Source organism: Cricetulus griseus, chromosome 5, assembly GCF_003668045.3.
Source record: "Cricetulus griseus strain 17A/GY chromosome 5, alternate assembly CriGri-PICRH-1.0, whole genome shotgun sequence".
NCBI lineage: Eukaryota > Metazoa > Chordata > Mammalia > Rodentia > Cricetidae > Cricetulus > Cricetulus griseus.
The window spans coordinates 2,103,708-2,124,603 of NC_048598.1; the positions used below are offsets into that span (position 1 = coordinate 2,103,708).

General features: G+C 48.0%; 1 protein-coding gene across 4 annotated transcripts; it reads left to right on the top strand.

The window, feature by feature from the left end:
- Positions 1 to 52: 52 nt before the first annotated feature.
- Positions 53 to 18,757, top strand: Utp25 (UTP25 small subunit processor component). Of its 4 annotated transcripts, none has more exons than XR_004770085.1 (12): positions 53 to 237; positions 1,074 to 1,113; positions 2,097 to 2,331; positions 2,993 to 3,166; positions 3,730 to 3,818; positions 5,057 to 5,467; positions 7,345 to 7,564; positions 8,124 to 8,326; positions 10,384 to 10,566; positions 10,660 to 10,772; positions 11,479 to 11,702; positions 14,165 to 14,302. XR_004770085.1 is itself a non-coding variant. In XM_027416551.2 (12 exons), the coding sequence occupies exons 1-12, from the start codon at positions 131 to 133 to the stop codon at positions 14,406 to 14,408; spliced, it is 2,265 nt and encodes a 754-aa protein (XP_027272352.1). In that variant the 5' UTR covers positions 54 to 130; the 3' UTR covers positions 14,409 to 18,757. The 4 variants fall into 4 exon arrangements, 3 of the variants coding, with proteins under 3 accessions (XP_035301034.1, XP_027272352.1, XP_027272351.2); XM_027416551.2 differs by having other exon boundaries at positions 54 to 237; positions 11,457 to 11,702; positions 14,165 to 18,757; XM_027416550.2 differs by having other exon boundaries at positions 144 to 237; positions 2,161 to 2,331; positions 11,457 to 11,702; positions 14,165 to 18,757.
- Positions 18,758 to 20,896: the final 2,139 nt, after the last annotated feature.

Consider the following 20,896-nt stretch of genomic DNA (forward strand, 5'->3'; position numbering starts at 1 on the left):
CCGCAGGGTGTGACGCCCGTCGTGCTCGCAGGACGCAAAGCGGCTGTGCCTTACGGCACCCGCCTGCGCCGTAAAGCCGGCGCGCTCACGTGCGACCGCTTACCGTGGCGAGCTTGGCGTTCCCGCCGCTATGGGCAAGCGCCGGAACCGCGGCCGGAGCCAGCTGCTCAGCACGATGACCAAGAAGCAGAAGAAGCACCTCCGCGACTTCGGCGAGGAGCACCCCTTCTACGACAGGTGGGGCGCGCGCCGTGCTGGGAGGGCCGGTTCCGGGAGAAGCGGGGTCGGTGCGAGCCGGTTCCGGGAGAAGCGGGGTCGGTGCGAGCCGGTTCCGGGAGAAGCCGGTGGTCGCGAGCCGGTTGGGTCGTGGTGCGAGCCGGTTCCGGGAGCCCGGGTCGGTGCGAGCCGAGCCGGGGTGGGCACGGGGTGTCAGCGCGAGCACGGTTTCGGGGCGGGGAGACGCGGGGGTCAGTGCGAGCCGGTTCCAGGGGTCGGGCGAGCGGGGTCGGGGCGAGCGGGTTCCAGGGAGCGCGGGGGTCGGGGCGAGCCGCGCGCCCCGCTGCGGAGTGCACCCTGCAGGTAGACTTGCAGAGGCAGCCGTGGTGCTGTCCGGCCCGCGGGGACTGAGGCAGGGGAGCTCAGCCCAGCCAGGGCACCCAGAGAGGTCAACCCCGATGTGTGGTTTAAAAGCCGGTTTCTTAGTCGCTCTTTGTCACGTGATCGCCTCACTCTCCTGTTGCCCGTTTGTCCTCTGGTCATCTTTGCCCTTGTGCATGCAGAAGTTTGGGGGAGTGAGGTGGGTTTGGAGACAGGGTTTCTCTGTGGCTTTGGAGGCTGTCTTAGAACCAGCTCTTGTAAACCAGGCTGGTCTCGAACTCACAGAGATCCAGCTGCCTCTACTTTCCAAGTGCTGGGAATAATGTGCAACACTACCACCCGGCACATTCAGAATTTTTTACAGTGACTGGTTATTATCGTATATTCTGCATCCTTTCACTTAAAGCAGAATCATTAGGCCTTTCGTGATCGTTACAAATTAGAGCTAAAATTTGACATCTTCCATTTCTTTTTAGGGTTTCCAAAAAGGAGGCAACGCCACAGATTTGTCAGCTGGTAATGCTTTTTTTTTTTTCTTTATAGTAGTTGGATTTGGGTTGTTAACCTTTAAGATTGTGTGTAAAAGTAAAGCTTGGGTACATTGCTGTGTTTTTCTGTTTGGGATGTAAGCTGTGATTTTAGTAATGTTACTTAATTAATTTTAAATGATGGGATAGACGGCTGTAAAAACTGTGGTGTGACCATAGAAGCCAGAGTTGGAGACTACCCCATGACACTATGCTGTGAACCTCTGTTGGAAAGGTTCATCGGAGCGCTGGCTTTCAGTGCATTCATGGTGATGTATTCACACATAGTATAGAATAGACAAGGGGCCAGTAGACTGAGACAATGGCACTCACTCGTAATTTTCCTCTTGTGCCTTGAAACATGAAGCCTAATGTCTGAGATGCAAGTTGAAGCCATAACCTAGATTTCTGTTTGAAAAGTCAGTTTGCATTCCATGTGCAGCTAATAGGGACCGTAGCTTGGTTAACTGTTTTATGTCAATTTCATGCTGGGCTTGGTTAAGGAGATGAGATTGTATATTATTTTCAGAAAAGCTCATTGGGTTTTTTGTTTCCTTTTTAATTAGTATATGTTCATTATACAAAGTAGCGGATTTCATTAGGGTATTTCCAAGAATAATTATTTGATTGTATTCATACCACACATTCATTGCCCTCTTTTGGCCCTCAGTCTTCTACCTCTGCTGGTCCTTTTTCTCTTTCCAAATGCTCATCCTTTTTAATTTCATGACTTCTAAGTTCTTTTAAATCTAGTTTCCCCATGCAGGAGAGAACATATTTATTTGCCTTTAGTCTCTCTTATTTTTACTTAAGTATCTCCCATTCTATCCATTTTCTTGCACGTGACATAATTTCCTTCTTTAAGGCTAAGGAAATTCCATTAATATGCATTTCTCACATTATATTTTATTTTATTAGTGTGACAATAAAACAATATAATTTTGTTTTTAAAAGATTCCCATTTTCCTTTAGTCAGAGAGTTCAGATTCTTCACATTCTGAAAGTGACTCTGAGAGTGAACAAGAGCACATTTCAGGGTACCACAGGCTGCTTTCTACGCTAAAGAATGTTTCCGAAGAGGAGGACGAGGAGGAGGAGGAGGAGGAGGATGACAGTGCTGTAGGTGATGAAGAAATGAATGACGAAGATGGTGATGAAGATGTCATTGTGGAAGAAGAAACAGTAGAGACAGCTGAGACACAGGAGTGTGAGTGTTTGGGGGTTGGCCTATCCTCTTTGCCAGGACACAGTGTCCTGTGCTGTGTGGGCTGAGTGAGAGCATTTGGCTCCAAAGCAGAGATTTAGTCATTTGAGTTTGGTTGTGTTTTTCGAATCTGCTGGAAACACAGACCCTCAGGAAAATGCTGTTGGTTTACTCTTTGGGGGATTTCTTCTGACATAATATAAGAGTGCCTGGCTTATCAGAGGAACATACTTTTGTCACTGTGACAGCTCAGAAGGGGTTGTTCCTCGTCAATAAGAGACCAAGTATGTCCAGGCGGTGGTGGTGGTGCACAACTTTAATTCCAGCACTTGGGAGGCAGAGGCAGGTGGATCTCTGTGATTTGGAGGCTAGCCTGATCTACAAAGTGAGTTGCAGGACATCCAGGGCTACACAGAGAAACCCTGCCCTGAAAAAAAACAAAACAAACAAACAAATAAATAAATAAATAAATAAAATGCAGTGAGCATCAGTGTTTTAATTTGATTTTGTCAACTTTTAAGTATGAGTAAATTATTTATTTTTGAGACAGGGTTTCACTCTGTAGGTCTGGCTGTCTGGAAATCGCCATGACTAGGCTGACCTAGAACTCACCGAGCTCTACCACACCCTGGAAAGTTTTACGAAATGATTTTCAACATTTCAGGTATGTCCCTAGCTGATGTCTCCAAAGAAAAAGATGGCGAAGAGCCGGCCGATGCGTCACAGAAATCCTCGGAGGAGTTCACAGATGCAAAACACGAGTCCCTGTTCAGCCTGGAAACCAATTTTCTGGAAGAGGACAGTGGAGGCAGCAGCTCCTCCCAGAGAACGTCCCAAGGTGAGAGTGGCTCATCTTGCCCCAGCCTTCCTTTGCTGTGCAGAACGCATGGAGCCTGCCCTCAGGAATCTTGCCATGTGCCAGATGGACAGGAACTTGTGCTGGCTTGTTTGAATTGGTGTGGCATGGTAAGGACTAGAATGTGATGTCAAAGGGGAGCCAGCTCTAACCTCTGCCTGGAGCCAGTGCTGTGCCTGGCACGGTCGACCCCCACAAGGCACCTTTCTGTGAAGGAGTAGCATGCAGGTGAGAGGATTTTTGGTGTAAAGGGAAAGACTCAGAAGCAGAACTTTCGGCTGTGTAGTTCAGAAATCACAGAAGAGATGGGTTCAAGTGCAGCGGCCAAGGCTTGAACTTGAGGTGAGGCTTCAGGCTGGGATGTTGTGTTCAGCTTGCCAGGCGCTCTTTACTAAGCTTTCGTTGCCAGGAAGATCAGCATGTTGGTCTCATCAGGGACTAGAGGTGAACGTGTCATTTTCAGAGGTGATGGGACACGAGTCCATCACTCTCAGACTAGAAAGCCCTGCATTGTTCCCTGTGCTCACTGCTCTGTTCTGAATTAGATCCATTTCAACAACATGTCAACAAAGAACTGAAAGAAAAGGAGGTCCAAGCTGCCACTTCAAGCCCTCCAACTACCCAGCAACTAAAAGTAAGTGCTGTTTGGTTTTCCAGGCACGGAGGGAAACCCCGAAGAAACTGTGGTCTTTGGTTTATTGGCATATATTATTCATAGGGAGTTTCATTTTGTCAGACGTTGGGCTTGTGTCTCTCCTCTGGCCTCAGCCTCCCAAGTGTTGGGGTTATTTATGGATGTGATGCCATACAAGGTCTACTTCACTTTCCCTTTTTTTGACTTTGCAGATACATGTGCAGGTGTAACACACACCCACACACACACACATACACACACAACCGGTAGCAGATAGCAGAGTACAGTACAGTATCACAACCAGAAAGTGGACATAGATGCCATTTATTGCTGCTTGGAACTAACTCATGCATGCAGGGCTAAGTACTCTGCTTACCCTGGCCTTGCATCCCTGGACTCGGGTCCTGTGTACAGTGTTGTACTTCTTATAGGATCTCATTTCCACTAGCGCAGTAGGGTGTGGAACACCAGCACTGTGTGTCTTATCAACTGGGTCTCACTATGTAGTCCTGGCAGGCCTGGAACTTGGTATGTAGACCAGGCTGGCCTCAAATCACCAGAAGAGATCTGTCTACCTCTGCCTCCCCAGTACTGGGATTGAAGGTGTGCGCCACCATGCCTGGCTCTGTTGCTCCTTTTTACCTTACACACTTCCGTTCACATTCCTCACTCCTAAATCCTTAACCTCCTGAGCTCATCTCTGTTTCTGGGAGCTCGTCAGTTCACAGTTGAGTAACTGGAGTCACCCAGGGTGGGACTTTAGCCACCAGCTGCTTCATTCAGCACAGCTCCCTGGAGAGTCACCCAGGCTGCTCGGCTGTCTGTGGCTCCTTTCTTTTGTTGTTGAAGTTGCTGTAATTTTAGATCAGCAAGTTTTCTACAGTGAAGAATTTCTAAACATGTGTCTCACAAAGTAGCATTGCTTGACTGGGCATATCTAAAAAGGAATAGGGAGAAAGGGAGCAGTGGAGACTAAGGGAGGGAGGGAGGGAGGGGGGGAGGGGGGGAGGGATCAGGACTGAGACAAGTAGAGCCTTTAGTATCACACCTTGTACTGTAGCACATTGCCAAGGAATTTTCATTGTTCCCAGACATGACCCTCAGAATATGAAGGAAACACTAGAGACAGAGCTCAGGTATGAAGTCAGGCTCCGGGCTAGTCTGTGAATCATCAAGTACCCTGTGAGTGTCGGGTTGTTAATCATGCCTAACTTAGCTCTCAATCTGTCTACCCCTAGTGGCCCGTCCTGGGACAGCTTGTCTTTTCATCAAAGTTCCAGAAGATGGAAACATTTAAACCTCCGAAGGATGTTGACATGAAGTCACTTCATCTTCAGAAGCCTCTAGAATCCACCTGGAAAAAAACCAATAGCCAATTCCTATCTGGTCCTCAACAATCAAATAGCCCCTTTACCCCGCTCCAGAAAGAGCTGTTCTTAATTATGAATTCTTACCGGGACCTGTTCTACCCAGAGCGGACTGCCCTGAAGAATGGAGAAGAGGTCCGCCATGTGTACTGCCTGCATGCCATAAACCACGTCCTCAAAGCGAATGCCCAAGTGTTAGCTAACAACAGTAGGCGCCGGAGCCAGAAACTTGGGGTGGGTGAGGATGATGACTTCAGGGACCAAGGGCTAACCAGGCCTAAGGTGAGTGGCGGCAGCAGGAGAGCTTTGTCCTCAAGGAGGCTGTGAGGCACTGCTGAGTCATGAGCGTGTGGACAGTTGACTGGTTAGAGAATCCTCATATGAACTGTTGAGCAAGCCAGGCAGTGCAGGGGCTTCAGATGCTGTCAGCAGTGAACCTGAAACACATTTATTTAAGCACCCCATTGGGGGTGGTCTCTTCCTGGTGACTTTTGGCTTACTGGCACCCTAGTGAGTTTTTTATTTAGTCCTTATAGGTGACAGCTATGGGCAGACCCAGATTCACAGAAGGTCCAGCTAAAGAGAATGGGGGAAAGGTTAACAGAGATGGACTAGAATTGGGCTCTTCACCAAGCCACAGACACCCGTTTTTGTTGTGACGTTCCTAATGCTTAAAGGGATGACTGTGTTTGCTTGTGCTCTTAGCCTGATCTCTGGCATGTTTGAGGTTCTATCAAGAAAGGAAATGGATTTACTTCTGTCCTCATCTTGTCTTTCGTGATGCCTCGAGGGGAGCCAGGCCTTGTTCTTTGACTTGCTCCCCCATCTCCTGGAAGAGGCTCATGCTTTTAGACGCTTACTGAGCTCTACAGGTCTCAAGGGAGTAGATACAGTTATGGCTTTTAAAGGATTTTTCAGTCTGGCCTCTTGTTTAATAGCTGGGGAATGAAGTGTGGACACTTACTTAGTGTCACCAACAGGACAGTAATCTAGCCTTTTAAATCTTGGACCGGCACAGGGCAAATTACTTACTGTTTTGGCCAGCTGGTTACATTTCTAGGAGGCTGCCTCAGGCGCATGGACATGACATTGAGGCTGTCTGTCTCTGTTGTGCACTGTAGGAGAATCAGGCAGATTGCCCTAACTTGTGATAGGAATCTCCGGGTTTGACTAGAGTTACACTGTTGAGTTTCTTACTTGAACAAGAATGGTGGGTAGTTAGAAATTAGCTCTTTGCTAAGCATCTTCTGATTTTCTACTCAGCAGAAACTTGCTGCATTTATTTTTAGATTTATTTAATTTTATGTGTATGAGTGTTCTGCCAGCATGTATGTGTATTTACCACATGCATGCCTGGTGCCTATGAAAGTCAGAAGAGGGTACCAGATCTCCTGGAACTGGAGTTAGGATGGCGTGGGTCATCATATGATTGCTGAGAATCAAAGTCTGGTTCTTGCAAGAGCAAGTGTCCAAACCACTGAATCATCTCCCAGGCACTATCTTTAAGTATTTTTAAGAGGCTTGAAAAATTGAGTCCGTTTTTTCCTCCTCAAAAGTGTGTCATTAATAGTTTCAAAAACTATTCTCGAGAATGTACTAGAAAAATGTGTTAATCCTTTTCTGTATTTTTTTTTGTTGTTGTTACTTTTGGTATAACAAAACACCATGACCATGGCATCATGTAAAAGGAATCATTTAATTGGGCTTATGGTTTCAGAGGGGTAGAGTCTATGAGGGTGGACCAAAGATGGCAGCAGGAACAACCGAAAGCTTATGTCTTGATCCACAAGTATCAAGAGGCACACATAGAATGGCAGGAATCTTTTGAAACCTTTAGTGACACAGCTCCTCCAACAAAGCCACACCTCCCAATCCTTCCCAAACAGTTCCGCCAACTGGGGAGCAGACATTCAAACATGAACCTATGGGAGCCATTGCCCTCTAAGACCCTTGTATTTCTGTTCTTGAGTTTCTCCTGTTGTTGCAGGCATTGCCTTCGCGGTTTTGCTTGAGAAGTATCTCTCTTGGAGCCATGGGACTAAAGTTCGCAGGCCCCTCTTTTGTGGATACAGGGGACACTTAGCTTCTGGTTCGGAGCCAGGCCTTTTGCGCAGATATGCAATCTCTGACCTGCTGTTGTCTCCCCACCCTCCCTCCAGGTGCTTATAGTGGTGCCCTTTCGGGAAGCTGCCCTTCGGGTGGTGCAGCTCTTCATCAGCCTCCTAGAGGGGGACAGTAAGAAGAAAGTAATTGTAAGCAACAAAAAGAGGTTTCAGGGAGAGTATGGCTCCAATCCAGAGGAGAGACCACCTAACCTGAAGAGGCCCGAGGATTATGAAGCTGTGTTCGTGGGCAACATTGATGACCACTTCAGGATTGGTAATGCCCCCTGTCAAGGTGGAGGTCCCTGGGGAAGCTGGAGGGGTCCCTGACTCAGTTTTCTAGCAGAACTGGGTGTGACCTCCTGCTTGCCGGGGACAGGGTTCTTGCCTTGGGTGGTGGGTGGAGACTCCAAGACAGTATAGAAAGGCCTTGTGTGTTACTGAGGAAATAGTTTGGCTGCAGCTTGATCAAACACATCAGGCACTCAGGCTTCTCAGAGAGTGACGAGTCAGAGACACTGGGTGGGGTCACTCCGAGGAGACTGGCTCTCCATCCTGTGTATCTGTAGAGTGGACACCCACCCGGCTTTCATGTCTGTGCTTCTCTTACACAGCTGTTTGTCTTCATAAGTTTTTGGGAAAGTGTTTGTTGTTGTGACATTGGGCCTCATTTGTGAACATTTACTGAGTATCTGTGGCATGATTGACATGGTTAGGAATTAAGAAGCTGGGGAGTAGAAGTTGAGTTTTGTACTTTGAAGGAAGCTCAGCCTAGGAATCAGCACAGGATGACAAGCACTAAGGCTGGCATGGCGTTGACGGACAGTGACTTTCAGGGGTGGCAATACTTCAGAGGAGCATTCGTCTCTACGCCCCCTTTTACTCCTCCGACATCCTCATCGCCTCCCCCCTGGGCTTGAGAACCATCATTGGTGGAGAAGGAGAGAAGAAGAGAGATTTTGACTTCCTGTCTTCTATTGAGCTTCTCATCATCGACCAGGCTGACATTTACCTGATGCAGAACTGGGAACATGTCTTGGTAATGACTGCTATGTCTCAAAGGGGCTGTAACCCCTTGATTTGGAAATAGGAAGTTACTCTACAACTTCCAGTTGTGAAACTGTTTGTTCTTCTACCAATAGGGCAGACAGTTATTAAACCATCCAAAGAGGGGAGAATTCCTGTTAGTGTTTTCAGATTTCCCCAGAAAGACTTCTTCCCTTTAAAAGTTCTCTTTCTAGTAAGGAGAGGCGATGGTGAAGGAAGGGAGGGAGGGAGGGAGGGAGGGAGGGAGGAAGGAAGGAAGGAAGGAAGGAAGGAAGGAAGGAAGGAAGGAAGGTAGTTAGTTCTCACCAAGAACTCATTTATCATGCAAACCCTCATAGTTCTTAGTCAAGATGGGAGAACTTGGCATAAAATTTCTTTTTGGAGAGGGCAGAGGCTTGCTCTGTAGCCCAGGCTGTCCTTAAACCCTGCCTTCCTGCCTCGGCATCTGGAGTGCTAGGATTATAGACATGCATTTATATCCCACTGCCTAATATTTCTTGTTAGTTTGTTTTTTGTTTTTTTTGTTTTTTTTTCCCGAGACAAGGTTTCTCTGTGGCTTTGCAGGCTGTCCAAAGTTGTAGACCAGAGTTGTAGACCAGTCTGGTCTCAAACTCACAGAGATCCGCCTGCCTCTGCCTCCCGAGTGCTGGGACTAAAGGCGTGCGCCACCAATGCCTGGCTTAGTTTGTCTTTTTTTCTTGTTTGTATACCATGTGTGTGTAGATGCCAGGAAACATCTGATCCCCTAGAAATGGAGTTACAAGTGGTGTGAGCTGCCTGACATGGGTTCTAGGAATCTAACATGTGTCATCTGGAAGAACAGCAAGTGCTCTTATCTGCTGTGCCACCTCAGCCCTGACTAGCGTTTCTTACATGGGACCTTGTTTATGGGAAGGCTTTCTTCATGTTCTAGTGTGTTTCCTCCATACAATGGGGTGCTCTTGGCTTTAGAGTGAAAAGACTGTAGAACTATTCTTACCACAGAGCTGTGATGTTCTTAAGGCAGATGACACTGCTTCCACCTAAGGACTTATGGGAAGTTTGGGGTACATCAAGGGCAGTTAGTTGATTGTTGTGGAGGAAAAAAAAAAAAAAAACTTGGAGCACTCATGACCCTTGGAGTGTGTCCTGCAGTGTGTTAACGTGCAGCTGAAATGGACAAGGAAAACCAGGTTCGTAGCTCACACCTGTAAGCCTGTCACTCAGGAGGCTGAAACAGGAGGATTACAGTAAGTTCCTGGCCAGACTGGACTACAGTATTCCAGGCCAGGTTGAGCTTACGTAGCAAAGGTCTGTTGGTGGCTGCCATACTCTTTAATTTGAGGAACAGCAAGTGCCACAGCTCCAGGCCATTAGCGTTTTGGTTCAGTTACCGTTGTTTGCCATGCTGGGAATTGAACACTGGGTCTTGGGCAAGGCCGTCAAGAGTCTGTCACTAAGTCTTCCCTGTCACTGACGTTCTGAGCTCCAGTCGTAGAATGACAGAGGTTCTGCTTGCATTGTGGCTTCTGTTTTTGTTGCAGTCTGCATTTCCTAAGCTCCTTTCTTTCTGTGTGAGCCTTGTTCTCTTCACATTTTCCACTTTAATTATTGATTTTCCTCTGTTAACTTTAAAGCACTGGGTTCCATGTGACCCTCTCATGTGTGTGTGTGTTTTACTTTTGTCATGTTCACCCCTCTGCCCTTCCACTGGTCCTTTTGTAGTTCCTTTGGTCTTTGAGACAGTCTCACTCTGTGGCCTAAGCTGGTGTCAAACTCACTGTGTAACCCGTACTGGCCTGGGATCCTCCTAACTCTTGGTACCCCACCATGCCTAGTTCTAAAAACCCCCTTTAAAGGAATACTCCAATAGCTAGCCTGCGTTCTTCCTCTGGTGTGTTCAGCTGACCTTGAGCGGGTCGCCGTCTGAGCCTTACTTTCCTGCCATCACTAGGAGATGGTAATACGTCCTCCATGGCGTTAGGGAGATGAAGAATTGGTTGCAAATGCTCATGGTTGCCCAACACATGCTCAGTCGACGCTGACGGTGGTGTTGTTTTACTCCTCAAGCATTTGGTGAACCACATGAACCTGCTGCCTTTGGAGTCCCATGGGGTGGACTTTTCTCGAGTTCGCATGTGGAGCCTCAATAACTGGTCCAGGTACTACCGCCAGACCCTGCTCTTTGGTGCCCTGCAGGATGCCCAGATCAACTCCGTGTTCAACAAGCACTGTGTCAATGCCCAAGGACAGGTGAGTCCTGTGTCCCGTTGGGTCATGAACTGGAAGAGTCGATGGCATGTGATCAGCAAAGGACACCTGCCTGAAGTTTTTGCTTCCTGGTAGGTGGCCGTGAGGAATGTCCCAATGACAGGCTCCATCAGTCATGTGTTGGTGCAGCTCCCACATGTCTTCCAGAGGATGGAAGCCCAAGATGTCACTTCAGTGATAGATGCCAGGTAACCCTACCTACACCAGTGGGGCTCAGACAGATCTGAGTTTAGTTACATGTTTAGCACTGGACTCTAGCTTTTAGGAATTACTGATTACAAAGTTGGGTCCCTCACTGAACTCAACTATGACAGAGAAGGAGTCATGCCAGGGAGAAAAGGAGGCTTGGCCTCAGTCTCAGAGCAAGAGACAGGCAGGTTGGGACTGAAGCCTGTGCTCCTGGCACCTTGATGGAGACATTGCAGAATCACACCATACTGCTGTGGCTGTGATACACTGTATGTCATCTCAGAATCATACAATACTTCTGTGGCTGTGATATACTCCCTCTCATTCCACTTAATTATAAGCCCTTCTCTGCCCCTGTTGTGCCTAGCATGCACTAGACATGGACCTGTTGAAGTTGGTATGTGCCAGGCAGACAGGCAGGGCTTATTTGTTGTTGAGGGAGTGAGGAGTGTGGAGTGAACTACACTAATCCTCTGGAATATGTGGCATGGATCTGCCTTTACACTTACTGTGAGCACCTCCTTTTCTATGTGCTATTAAGTTTTATCCTGACATAGTCTTTAAAAGAAGTCAGCTTTTGGCCTCGGGATCTCTCGGGTTGTGGCTTGCTGGCCCACACTGTTACTGCTTACTCTAGGTTCAGCTCTAGACTATTAACTTTGTCCTTGGCCTTTCCTAATCAGGTTTCACTTTTTCATAAACAAGATTTTGCCTCAGTATCGGGATGCCGTCATGTCCCACACGCTCATCTATGTCCCCTCCTACTTTGACTTTGTGCGTCTCCGAAATTACTTCAAGAAGGAAGAGCTGAACTTCACACACATCTGCGAGTATACACAGAAGTCTGGGGTTTCCAGGGCTCGGCACTTCTTCCTTAAAGGAGAGAAGCAGTTTCTGCTCCTCACGGAACGTTTCCATTTCTACAAAAGGTAAAACTGTACAACTCTACCTCTGAGGAGCCTGGGTAGACTCTGTGGGGCTGTGCACATATCCCTAGCCTCTGCTCCTTTGGAGCAGCCACAGGGGTTGGTGATGCTAGTCTCTGTGTTGTGGGTTGGTGGGTAGTTGGATCGTTGATTGGTTGGTTGGTGTGATGGTGCACACCTTTAATCCTAGCACTCAGGAAGCAGAGGTAGGCAGATTTCTGTGAGTTTAGGGCCAGCCTGGTCTACAAAGTAAGTTTCAGGACAGCCAGGGCTACACAGAGAAACCCTGTCTATAAAAAACAAACAAAAAAGTAATCAAGGAGATGATGAAAATGTAGCCTGTAATTGTTTTTAGCCTGTGAGGAGGAAGCACCTGAGGCATATGCCAGAGATGGAACCGGGGCCTTGCATGTGCTGGGCAGACACTCTGCCACTGAGCTCAGCCTAGTGTTAGAGCATGTGTGTTACCACAGTGGGTCAGGGTTCTGTGACTCCATGTCTAGCTTCTTTGTGTCTCAGACAGGAGAGTTGAATAAGAGAGAGAAGCAGAAGTCATGGTGGAGAACACACTCCACAGGGTGGAACAGTAGCAAGCATGTGAACAGGGGCTCCAGCTTCTTTTCCAGGGTTTGAAGGCTGAACCCCAGGGCAAGGAAGTCTACACACATGTGAGGTCATAAATAGGGGGCTGTGTGTTTTGATTGGTTATTTTTTTTCTTCAGGGACTGATAAAGTACTTGTGCCCAACACCAGTCTCCGTATTGTAAGCCTTGTGTTACAGGGTTGAGGAGCTGGGCTGGCTCTGCTTGTCATGGTAGTATCCTACTGGCCGGTGACAGTGTTGAGAAGAGGAGAATGAAATCGACTTAGAGCTGGGTGGGTGTAGGGTCATGACTTCCTCCCTGGGTGGGTCATTGCATCTTTACTGCGTATTGCTGCAGTGGGGAAGAGTCTAAGCCATAGACAAGTTGGAAACTAGATATAGACTGCGTGGCATTCAGAATGGCTGCTGGGCAGGCGGCTCCTCCCTGCGGTGGTGTGAGGCCAGGTTCTAGCAGTGATGAATTTGGTGTTTGCACCACAAAGAAGCAGCTTTGGCGTGCAGCTCCGCCATAGTCTTTATCAGTTGGCAGGGAAAGCAGACACATGGATGTCCTAGGCTTTAGGTCCTGTCAGGGTTAGACTTGTTTGAAGGCTTGGTTCATTCACAATCGGGGAGGACAGCGAAGGGGGCTCAGGATATGAGAGTCATATCCCCTGCCTCTGAACAGGCTCGTCTTGATGTCTCTAGGAAGTTCCTAGTCTCTCTTACAAGCAGATTGAAACAAAGAATGTGACCATGCTTCTCTTGCTTTCTTTGGTTTTCCCATTTCTGAGGCTATTTATTCCATGTTCAGAAGGTGGAGATAGAGGTTAAAAGAAAACCATGATGAGTACAAACACTGAGATTAGCTGGCACTTTGTGATGGTTGCACTTAGGAAGTACAGGTGAGAGAGTTCCAGGCCAGCCTCAGCTACATAATGAGTTTGAGGCCAGCCTAGTTCCGTGAGATCCTGTGTGCTGGGGGTCAAGATTAAAGAGAATCAGTTGGGCCAGTGAGATGGCTCAGGAAGTAAAGGCTGCTTCACCAACTCTGATCACTTCAGTTCAATCCCCAAGGCCCACGTGGGAGAAAGAGATCAACACTCAAGTTGTTTGCTGACCTCTACATACATGCCACAAAGCACATGAGAGAGAGAGAAAGACAATGTAGTCTAAAAATTGTTTGTAAAAGGTCAGATATTGTGACTAACACCAGCACTTGGAAGGCAGGTACATTTCTCTAAGATGAGGCCACCCTGGCTGGGTGGTGGTGGCACACGCCTTTAATCCCAATACTTGGGAGGCAGAAGCAGGCAGATCTCTGAGTTTGAGGCCAACCTGGTTTACAAAGGTACATAGAGAAACCCTGTCTCAAAAAACAAACAAACAAAAGAAAGATGAAGCCACCTGGCCTACACCACAAATTCCAGGCCAACCAGGGTTACAAAGTGATATTCTGTCCCATGAAAATAAATAATAACTATTAAAGGTTGGGCCAGGCATCACGTTGCAGTCTTTAGTACTGGCACAGGCAGGTGGTTCTCTACAAGTTTGAGGCCAGCCTGATCTACTAGCGAGTTCCAGGACAGCCAGGGCAGACCTTGTCTTGAAATAATAAACAAAAGAGCTACATAGTGAAACCCTGTCTCAATATATATATATATATATATTTTTTTCCCAAAAAATACAAATTTTTGTTACCATTATCTTAAACTCAGCATTAGGAATTCAGTAACGTTATCACAAAAACCCTTTGGCTCTAGGGTAGCTTCCTGTGCTTGGTTTGTGCTCTTATTTTCACCCCAGGCATCTAGCCATCTCCCTTTGGAGCCATTAGCAGCACAGCTCCGCTGGCTGCTTCATGCCCCTCCCTCTCTCACAGGTACACAATAAAAGGCATCAGGAACCTGATATTCTATGAACTGCCAACCTACCCTCACTTCTACAGCGAGGTCTGCAATATGCTGAGTGCCGCGAGGAGAGGAGAGGAGGCCACATGGACCTGCACTGTGCTCTATTCCAAATACGATGCCCAGAGGCTTGCCTCTGTGGTCGGTGTCGAGCGGGCAGCACAGATGCTGCAGTCTCCAAAGAACGTCCACCTTTTCATCACCGGAGAGAGATGAGAAAGTGAGGAGCAGGACAGGCGGCGTCATTGGTCAATATGGTCGATAGGCCACGCAGACCTGATTCTCATCACTTCCCTAGGAGCAAACTCTGCACAGACACAGGCAGTCCCCTGGAAAGTACATTACAACCAGTGTCAGTGACCACAGCTGCCAAAGCCTAGAGCAATCTGCACGGGCTGTCACATTCAGAAATGAAGCCTGTGCTTGTCAAACCTGTAAGCTGTAAGTTCTCCAGTTACTCTTCATAACTTTTTACACGGGGAAGATTCTCTGGCTGGCCTATCCATTTTCTTAAAGCATTGGTTGTGTTGTTTGTGAGGTTTGCCAAGATAGTTGGAGACGACTTGGCACATGTCTTGTGGAACTTTGCTTTTGCAGCCAAACTAAAAAAAAAAAAAATTATAAACACTCTAACCTAAAAGAGTACATTCATTCACGGATCTTTTTAAATTCCTCACAGTGTTTTAATGGCTAACACATTTACAGTCAAGTTATAAAGCAACATTTAGTTGTACAGTTGATGCTTGTTCTCGGCACCACTGTCTCTTTAGCTGGTTTTTGAGTCGTGTAGCAGATGAAAGTGAAAAGAAAATCATGCTTTGAAACATTAAACACCATTATTTTAGACTTTGTTATAAAAACAAACACTATTGCAAACAGAACCATCAGGGACGACCATTGCTTCAGGTGACAGAGTTGTGAGACCGAGTCTGAGTTGCTGGGAAGTTGACTGCCGACCTCATGGGTGTGCTCGTGTGAGCGAGTCTTGTTCTCAGCATGGCTTCAAGTGAGCAGACTGTCTGACTCCGCTGCAGCCTTACCACTTGTCCTAGCCTTTGTTCTGGCCCCCTTCCAGATTGCTCAGGAAGACCTGACCTTGAAGTCTTAAATCTTCCTTCCTTGACCTCCCAAGTGCCACTACAAGTTTGGCTGTTTGTTGTCATCAAGAGTGTTGGTTGAGAGTTTTGTTTGTCTTGTGGTTTTGATTGATTGGTTGGTTGGTTGATTGATTTGCAGTGCTTGGGAATCAAACAAGTCCCAGCCTTTCGATTTTTGAGAAAGGATCTTGCTATGAAACTTAGGGCAGCCTTGGCTTTGACAAGTAGCCCAGGCTGGCCTCAACTCATAACCCTACTGCCTCTGCCTCTTTAGTGAGGATTAACAGACCCAGCAGCTCTGCAGCTGAGTGCTGGGTTAGCTGGCTGACCCTTCCTGCCAGCCCCAGGCTCTGCCATCAGAGCTTGGGAATGTTTGCTGAATGTGGGTATGTGGGTGCATATGTGAGCACACAAACACTGAATATTACTTCTTACCCACACGTTAGAAACTGAGTTTAAATTAGTATTTCTATTTACAGTGTATGCTGCAGGGTTCTTTCTGACCCCCTTTCTCAGTGATTCCCCCTTGTTCTTGGAGACAAGCCACAATTGGTATATATTCTCTTATACTCATACATAAAGTACATTTCTTAAAGCAGTAGTGTCTTGGCAGATAAAAGCACTTGGGCTTTAAGTGCCTGAGGACCAGAGAGAGTTTTTTAAAAAAAGATTTAAGTGATATAATTTGGGGCAGCTGTTATGCAAAAATAGGCATTTTGACTTCTCAGCATGGTAAGCAAAGCCAGTTATTCCAGATTGAATTCTAAATTCCAGGATATATAAATGATAGATAAAAGCCAACTAATCCCAAGCAAACACACACTTCTGGATGCACAGATCTGCCCTGTGGTTATTGGCATCTGTGTGCCACTGTTTGCCGCATTCACCATTTATTATGAGAAGGGAAATGAGTTTGTTGCTTTGTTGAAAACCATGATTCCTCAGGTCTGTTTCCACACAGTACAGTTCTTGTGAACAGCTCACAGGACGAATTGCAACTGCCTAAGAGTGCATGGCCTGCAGAGAGTTGGTGAGTTTAATGTAAGAGATGACATTACAGCAAGGGGGCGTGGCCCTCAGACAGCAGCCTCGTGATGCACACTAGAACCTACCGTGCACATCACGTGTTGTCTGCTCACTCTTGCCCATGATATCCTCAAATTTGTGATCCTCCTGCCTCAGCCTCCTGGCTAGAGATGTCTCCTGCTCCTAGTAGGGAGGTCTTATAGTTCTTAGGCTGGCTTCTTTGCAGCCCAGAGTCTGGAGTGATCCCAGGCCCAGGAAGGCAGGGACTTACCCAGAAAGTGAGACTTTTAGACTCCACACAGCGGTCACAGCTACTGTGGCACTTTTCTTTTTGAGGGAAAAGGCTTTGAATCGTGACCGCTGCTCACAGCTGGCTGCACTATGTGCAGCATTGGAAACAAGAACAAGCTAATCACAGAGTGCCTGCAGCAGAGAATCAGCCCTCTGCCAGCTTCCAGAGGGCTGGTAATTGAGTGCAGATGGCCCAGGCAGGATGGGGGGTGCATGTCGCTGGTGACTCATACATACCTCAGAGGACCAAGGTGGTTCCAGAAGCTTTGATCCCTGATTGTGCCCTTGTGGAGTGAGGAGACAGGATGCTGAGAGGTGTCGCCTATGCTTGCTGACTGCCTTCTGCTGGGCCTTCCTGGGATCTGTCTTCAGACAGCCCAAGTTTAGGTTTGATGTGCCCAGGGTCTCAAGATGGCAAAAGACCTAGGGAAAGACAGCAGGACTGGGACGTTCTTTACAGCCATCCCAAGAGTCTGGATGTGTGAGCTGTAGATGAGTGTGAGGTGCTGGGCGTTTCCGGAAAGAATACTTTGGAAGCCATGCTTTTCAGGGTACATCCCCCAGGGTCCAAGGCCTCTAGCCTTCCTGCCCCGCCCCCTCCTTTGTGTTTAATGTCCCCTATGCCTCTGGCCACACTGCTGCCATTCCTATGAGACTTAGGACCATGTAAGAGAACAGAACTCAGTCTCAGAAGTGGATGGCGCCCTGTACTGTGGAGGCTCTGAATGCCACAAGCTCAACCTGGCTGTCCCCTAGCAACCTGCTAGCCTGCTCTCCCAGAGGCCCACAGTTCAGGGGTGCCCTGACAGCCTTTGCGCATTTGGCTATGACCATTCGGGCACATGGCCTCAGCCCACATGTGGCAGGAAGGCTGTCTGCTGATGTCTGACTGGGGAGCTGTTCACGAGCAGCCCATCTGCTTTCCCAGCTGAGCAAGGCCAACTAGAGCATCCAGCCATCTCCATCCTCACTGAACTCTTCCTCTCCCCAGCGGGTCATGCAGGGTGAGTTTTCCTGGCCTCACAGCTGGTCTGTCTGTCCACAGGTCAGTCTTCTTGGCCTTTGTTCAAGGTCAGCTTGAAGGCTGGGGATGCTCATTTGTCCGAGTCTCCTGGTATTGGGATTGGATAGCGCCTGGCACACTGTGTGCAAGTGTGTGTCCCCCCCCCCCCATTTATTTCTGGGTTTTTGTTGGGTTGATTTTTTTTTTTCTCTAGTGCTGGTATTAAACCCAAGGTCTTGCAGTACTATATAAGCTCCCTTCGCTGAGCTGAAGCCCAGCTCTGCTTGGCATCATGGAGCAGGGAATGATCTGCCCTGTCCTTAGAGAGGAACAGAGGGTGAACGAGGAAGGCGCTCTCTCTCCCTCATCAGAACCCATCTTGAATGGCTGACATAGTATCTGGTGGAAACCTGCATTTCCCACCACCCTTCCCCTGGTGGTTAGACGTGACCGGGGAGACACGGATTGGCCACGGGGAGAGTGCATCCCAGTGGAGGGGACACCCAACCTCTGTTCTTCGCTTGCCAGGACCAAGTAAGGCCGAACCTCTACAGGTTCAGGTGCTCTGTATAGAGCATGTGCAACGCAGTCCTGCACTTGGGATGTGAGGACGGGGGGGAGGGGTGGCAGACATCATCCCATGGGAACTATAAAAGGATAGTCACTTCAGCAGTTTTCCTGTGTGTTTAAAAGAAAATTTATCAATGAGTTAGAATCCATAAATCGGTCAGAGCTACTACAGATATACCTGTGTGGGTTGTCACCGAGCAGTGGTTTTAAGGGCCTCAAATGCCTTCAAGATGGCATGCTCTGTCTGACTGGCTTTCCAGTGCTACTTGGAGATGCTCTGAGCCTCCCTGGTCCTTGTCCTGTTTCTGAAGCTCTCATCCCTCATCCTTCTACTAACTGTCTATTTTAAAAATAGCCACCCTGTGTGTGAGCCTGGTTTTCTCCAAGGCAATTATTCCAACTTCCTTCAAGACTGTTTTCTGAAAATTTGTATGTTCTTAAACTTTTAAAGAGTAATCCATCCACAATACAAACAAACAAATAAGACAAACCAGGCACCGTGTCTGGGGCAAGAGGATCCTGATTAGTCTTGTCTCAAACAACAGAAATCAATAAAGCGATATGTGGTCAGCCCAGTCTACACAGTGAGATCTTGTCTCAAAACAACAACAGAAATCAATAAAGCAAACCAAAATGGCATTGGGTGCTGCTGGTGTGTGTGTGTGTGTGTGTGTGTGTGTGTGTGTGTGTGTGTGTGTGTGTGTGTGTGTGTTTGAGACAAGGTCTTATGTGGCCCACATTGGCCTTGAACTCATGTAGCAGATAACCCAGAACTCATTGTTCTCCCTCCCAAGTGCTAGGGTTACAGCTGTGTGGACCACATTTGCACTTTCTGTGTGAAAGATTTTGAGAGCATGCGTCCCTGGGTGAGGAGGCTTGGCAGTATTATGCCTTATAAACACCAGGTGGCAGTAGGACCAAGTGCTGCCCAGAGCCCCCTCTGGGTTCCTTGGCCTTGCTGCTCCCAGAGCCTTAGGCTTTCCCTCCCTCCTTCTCTTCCCCTTAGCTCATGGCTGTTGCCTGCATCTAAGTTGTTCTATTACCAATAAAGACTCGGGAGTCAGATACTGGGGTGAAAACCTGATAGATCAAAGAAGCAGAGCAGGAGTGACCAGCTGACTTTTTTTTTTTTTTTTTTTTTTTAACCAGACACCAAGCAAGCATCTCTCTGTCCACACATCCTGGATCAAAGAGACTGAGAAGTCCCTCCTATAAGCAGGAAGTGCTTATCTTCTCTGTCCATATTCCTGGCTTCTCTGTGGCTCACTCTGGTTGTCTAGTCACCGTCTCTGCCCCCTGATTCAAGGTTAAGTTTATTAACAGTCTGGATGTCACAGTGCAATCAAATATCCTGCAACGCATGGCAGTGGGAGGAGACAGACATGTCGACATGAGTGAGAGAGGGAAAGAAAATTGGGAGTTGAGTGAAACTACAGTTGGGCTGGAGAGATGGCTCAGTGGTTAAGAGCACTCACCAACACCCACACCCACACCTAGTGGCGACAGCCACCTAAAACTCTAACTCTGGGGGATCTGATGCCCTCTTCTGGCCTTAGGAAGCTCCTGCCTGCATGTGGCAAACATTCACACAAACACAAGATTTCACAATTTTGGAAAAGCTTGTCTATATAGCTAATTCTAAGCCACCCGGGGCCACATAGCAAGACGCTGTCTCAAAGAGCGGTGTGTGTGTGTGTGTGTGTGTGTGCGCGTGCGTGCCCTTGATTTCGGTGTTGGTAAATGGTGGAAGCCGTTAGATCGAAGTGAGGAGCTAGATCTGACGTAGACCCTCCGCTGAATTCTGAGCACGCCCAAGGCTGGTTTGAGAGAAAAGTCTCTGCGACCATGCTGCAGTCCCCCATCTGTACAGTTCTACTGCTCCAGACTTTCCCGATGTTCACCTCAGTTTTCTGGCAGCTGGGGACACTCGGGTCCTGCCCACCATTGTCCTCCCTTGAGCAAAACTCCCTGAACATAACCAAAGACAGCTTACATTATCACCCCAACAGCCGCTTAGTTCTAGTTAGCATGGATCTTGTGTGAACATGAAGACAGTGAGTGCATATCCTCTGAACACAGGTGCAAACTGACCCGTCTCCTGCCTCCTCCAATCAGTACCAAGGAAAACTTTCCACACAGTGGGTCATTCCTGGAGAGAGAGAGACAGAGAGAGAGAGATGGGGGAAACCTGGGTTGTCTGGAGAGAGGTGTTTGGTTTTTAGACAAACCGAATCTGTGGCAGGAGACTTTCTGGCAGGCATTTTTCCCAGAAAGGCCAGCAGGGGTGTACTAAGTTGCCAGGTCTTGCTGCCTTAGCAAGCCATCAGCACCTGTACCAAGTGAATTCTGGCTTCTTAGTGAGGCTGCTCATCAATACGAACACAGGTCCCAGAATGTGGCCGTCTACACCAGGGTTTTGTTTTCATGACAACCTCCAGCCACAGCAGGTGGGGAGGTGGGTGTCACACCTGTGCATCATTCTCCCAGCTGAGAAACCCGAGGCAAAGACTAAATCTGGCTGCCTGACTTGACTCCCAGGGTAAGGAAAAGCAAGAACCCAGCAGTCTCATCTGTGCCCACAGGGTCTCAGACTCTCAGAAAACAACAAGCAGTCCCCAGTTCCTTAGGTGGCAGAACCAGCTGCACTGCCTTAGACATTTGTCTGAACTGCATCAAAGCAAAACAGCGTGTATGCTGACACACGATGCTGCCCTTAC

Bases quoted from the DNA above. Each gene is read 5' to 3' on its own strand.
- Utp25 (XM_027416551.2), top strand. From the start codon at position 131: ATGGGCAAGCGCCGGAACCGCGGCCGGAGCCAGCTGCTCAGCACGATG. The intron at 5,468-7,344 runs GTGAGTGGCGGC...CCCTCCCTCCAG, and splicing joins AAGGGCTAACCAGGCCTAAG to GTGCTTATAGTGGTGCCCTT. The intron at 7,565-8,123 runs GTAATGCCCCCT...AGTGACTTTCAG, and splicing joins TGATGACCACTTCAGGATTG to GGGTGGCAATACTTCAGAGG.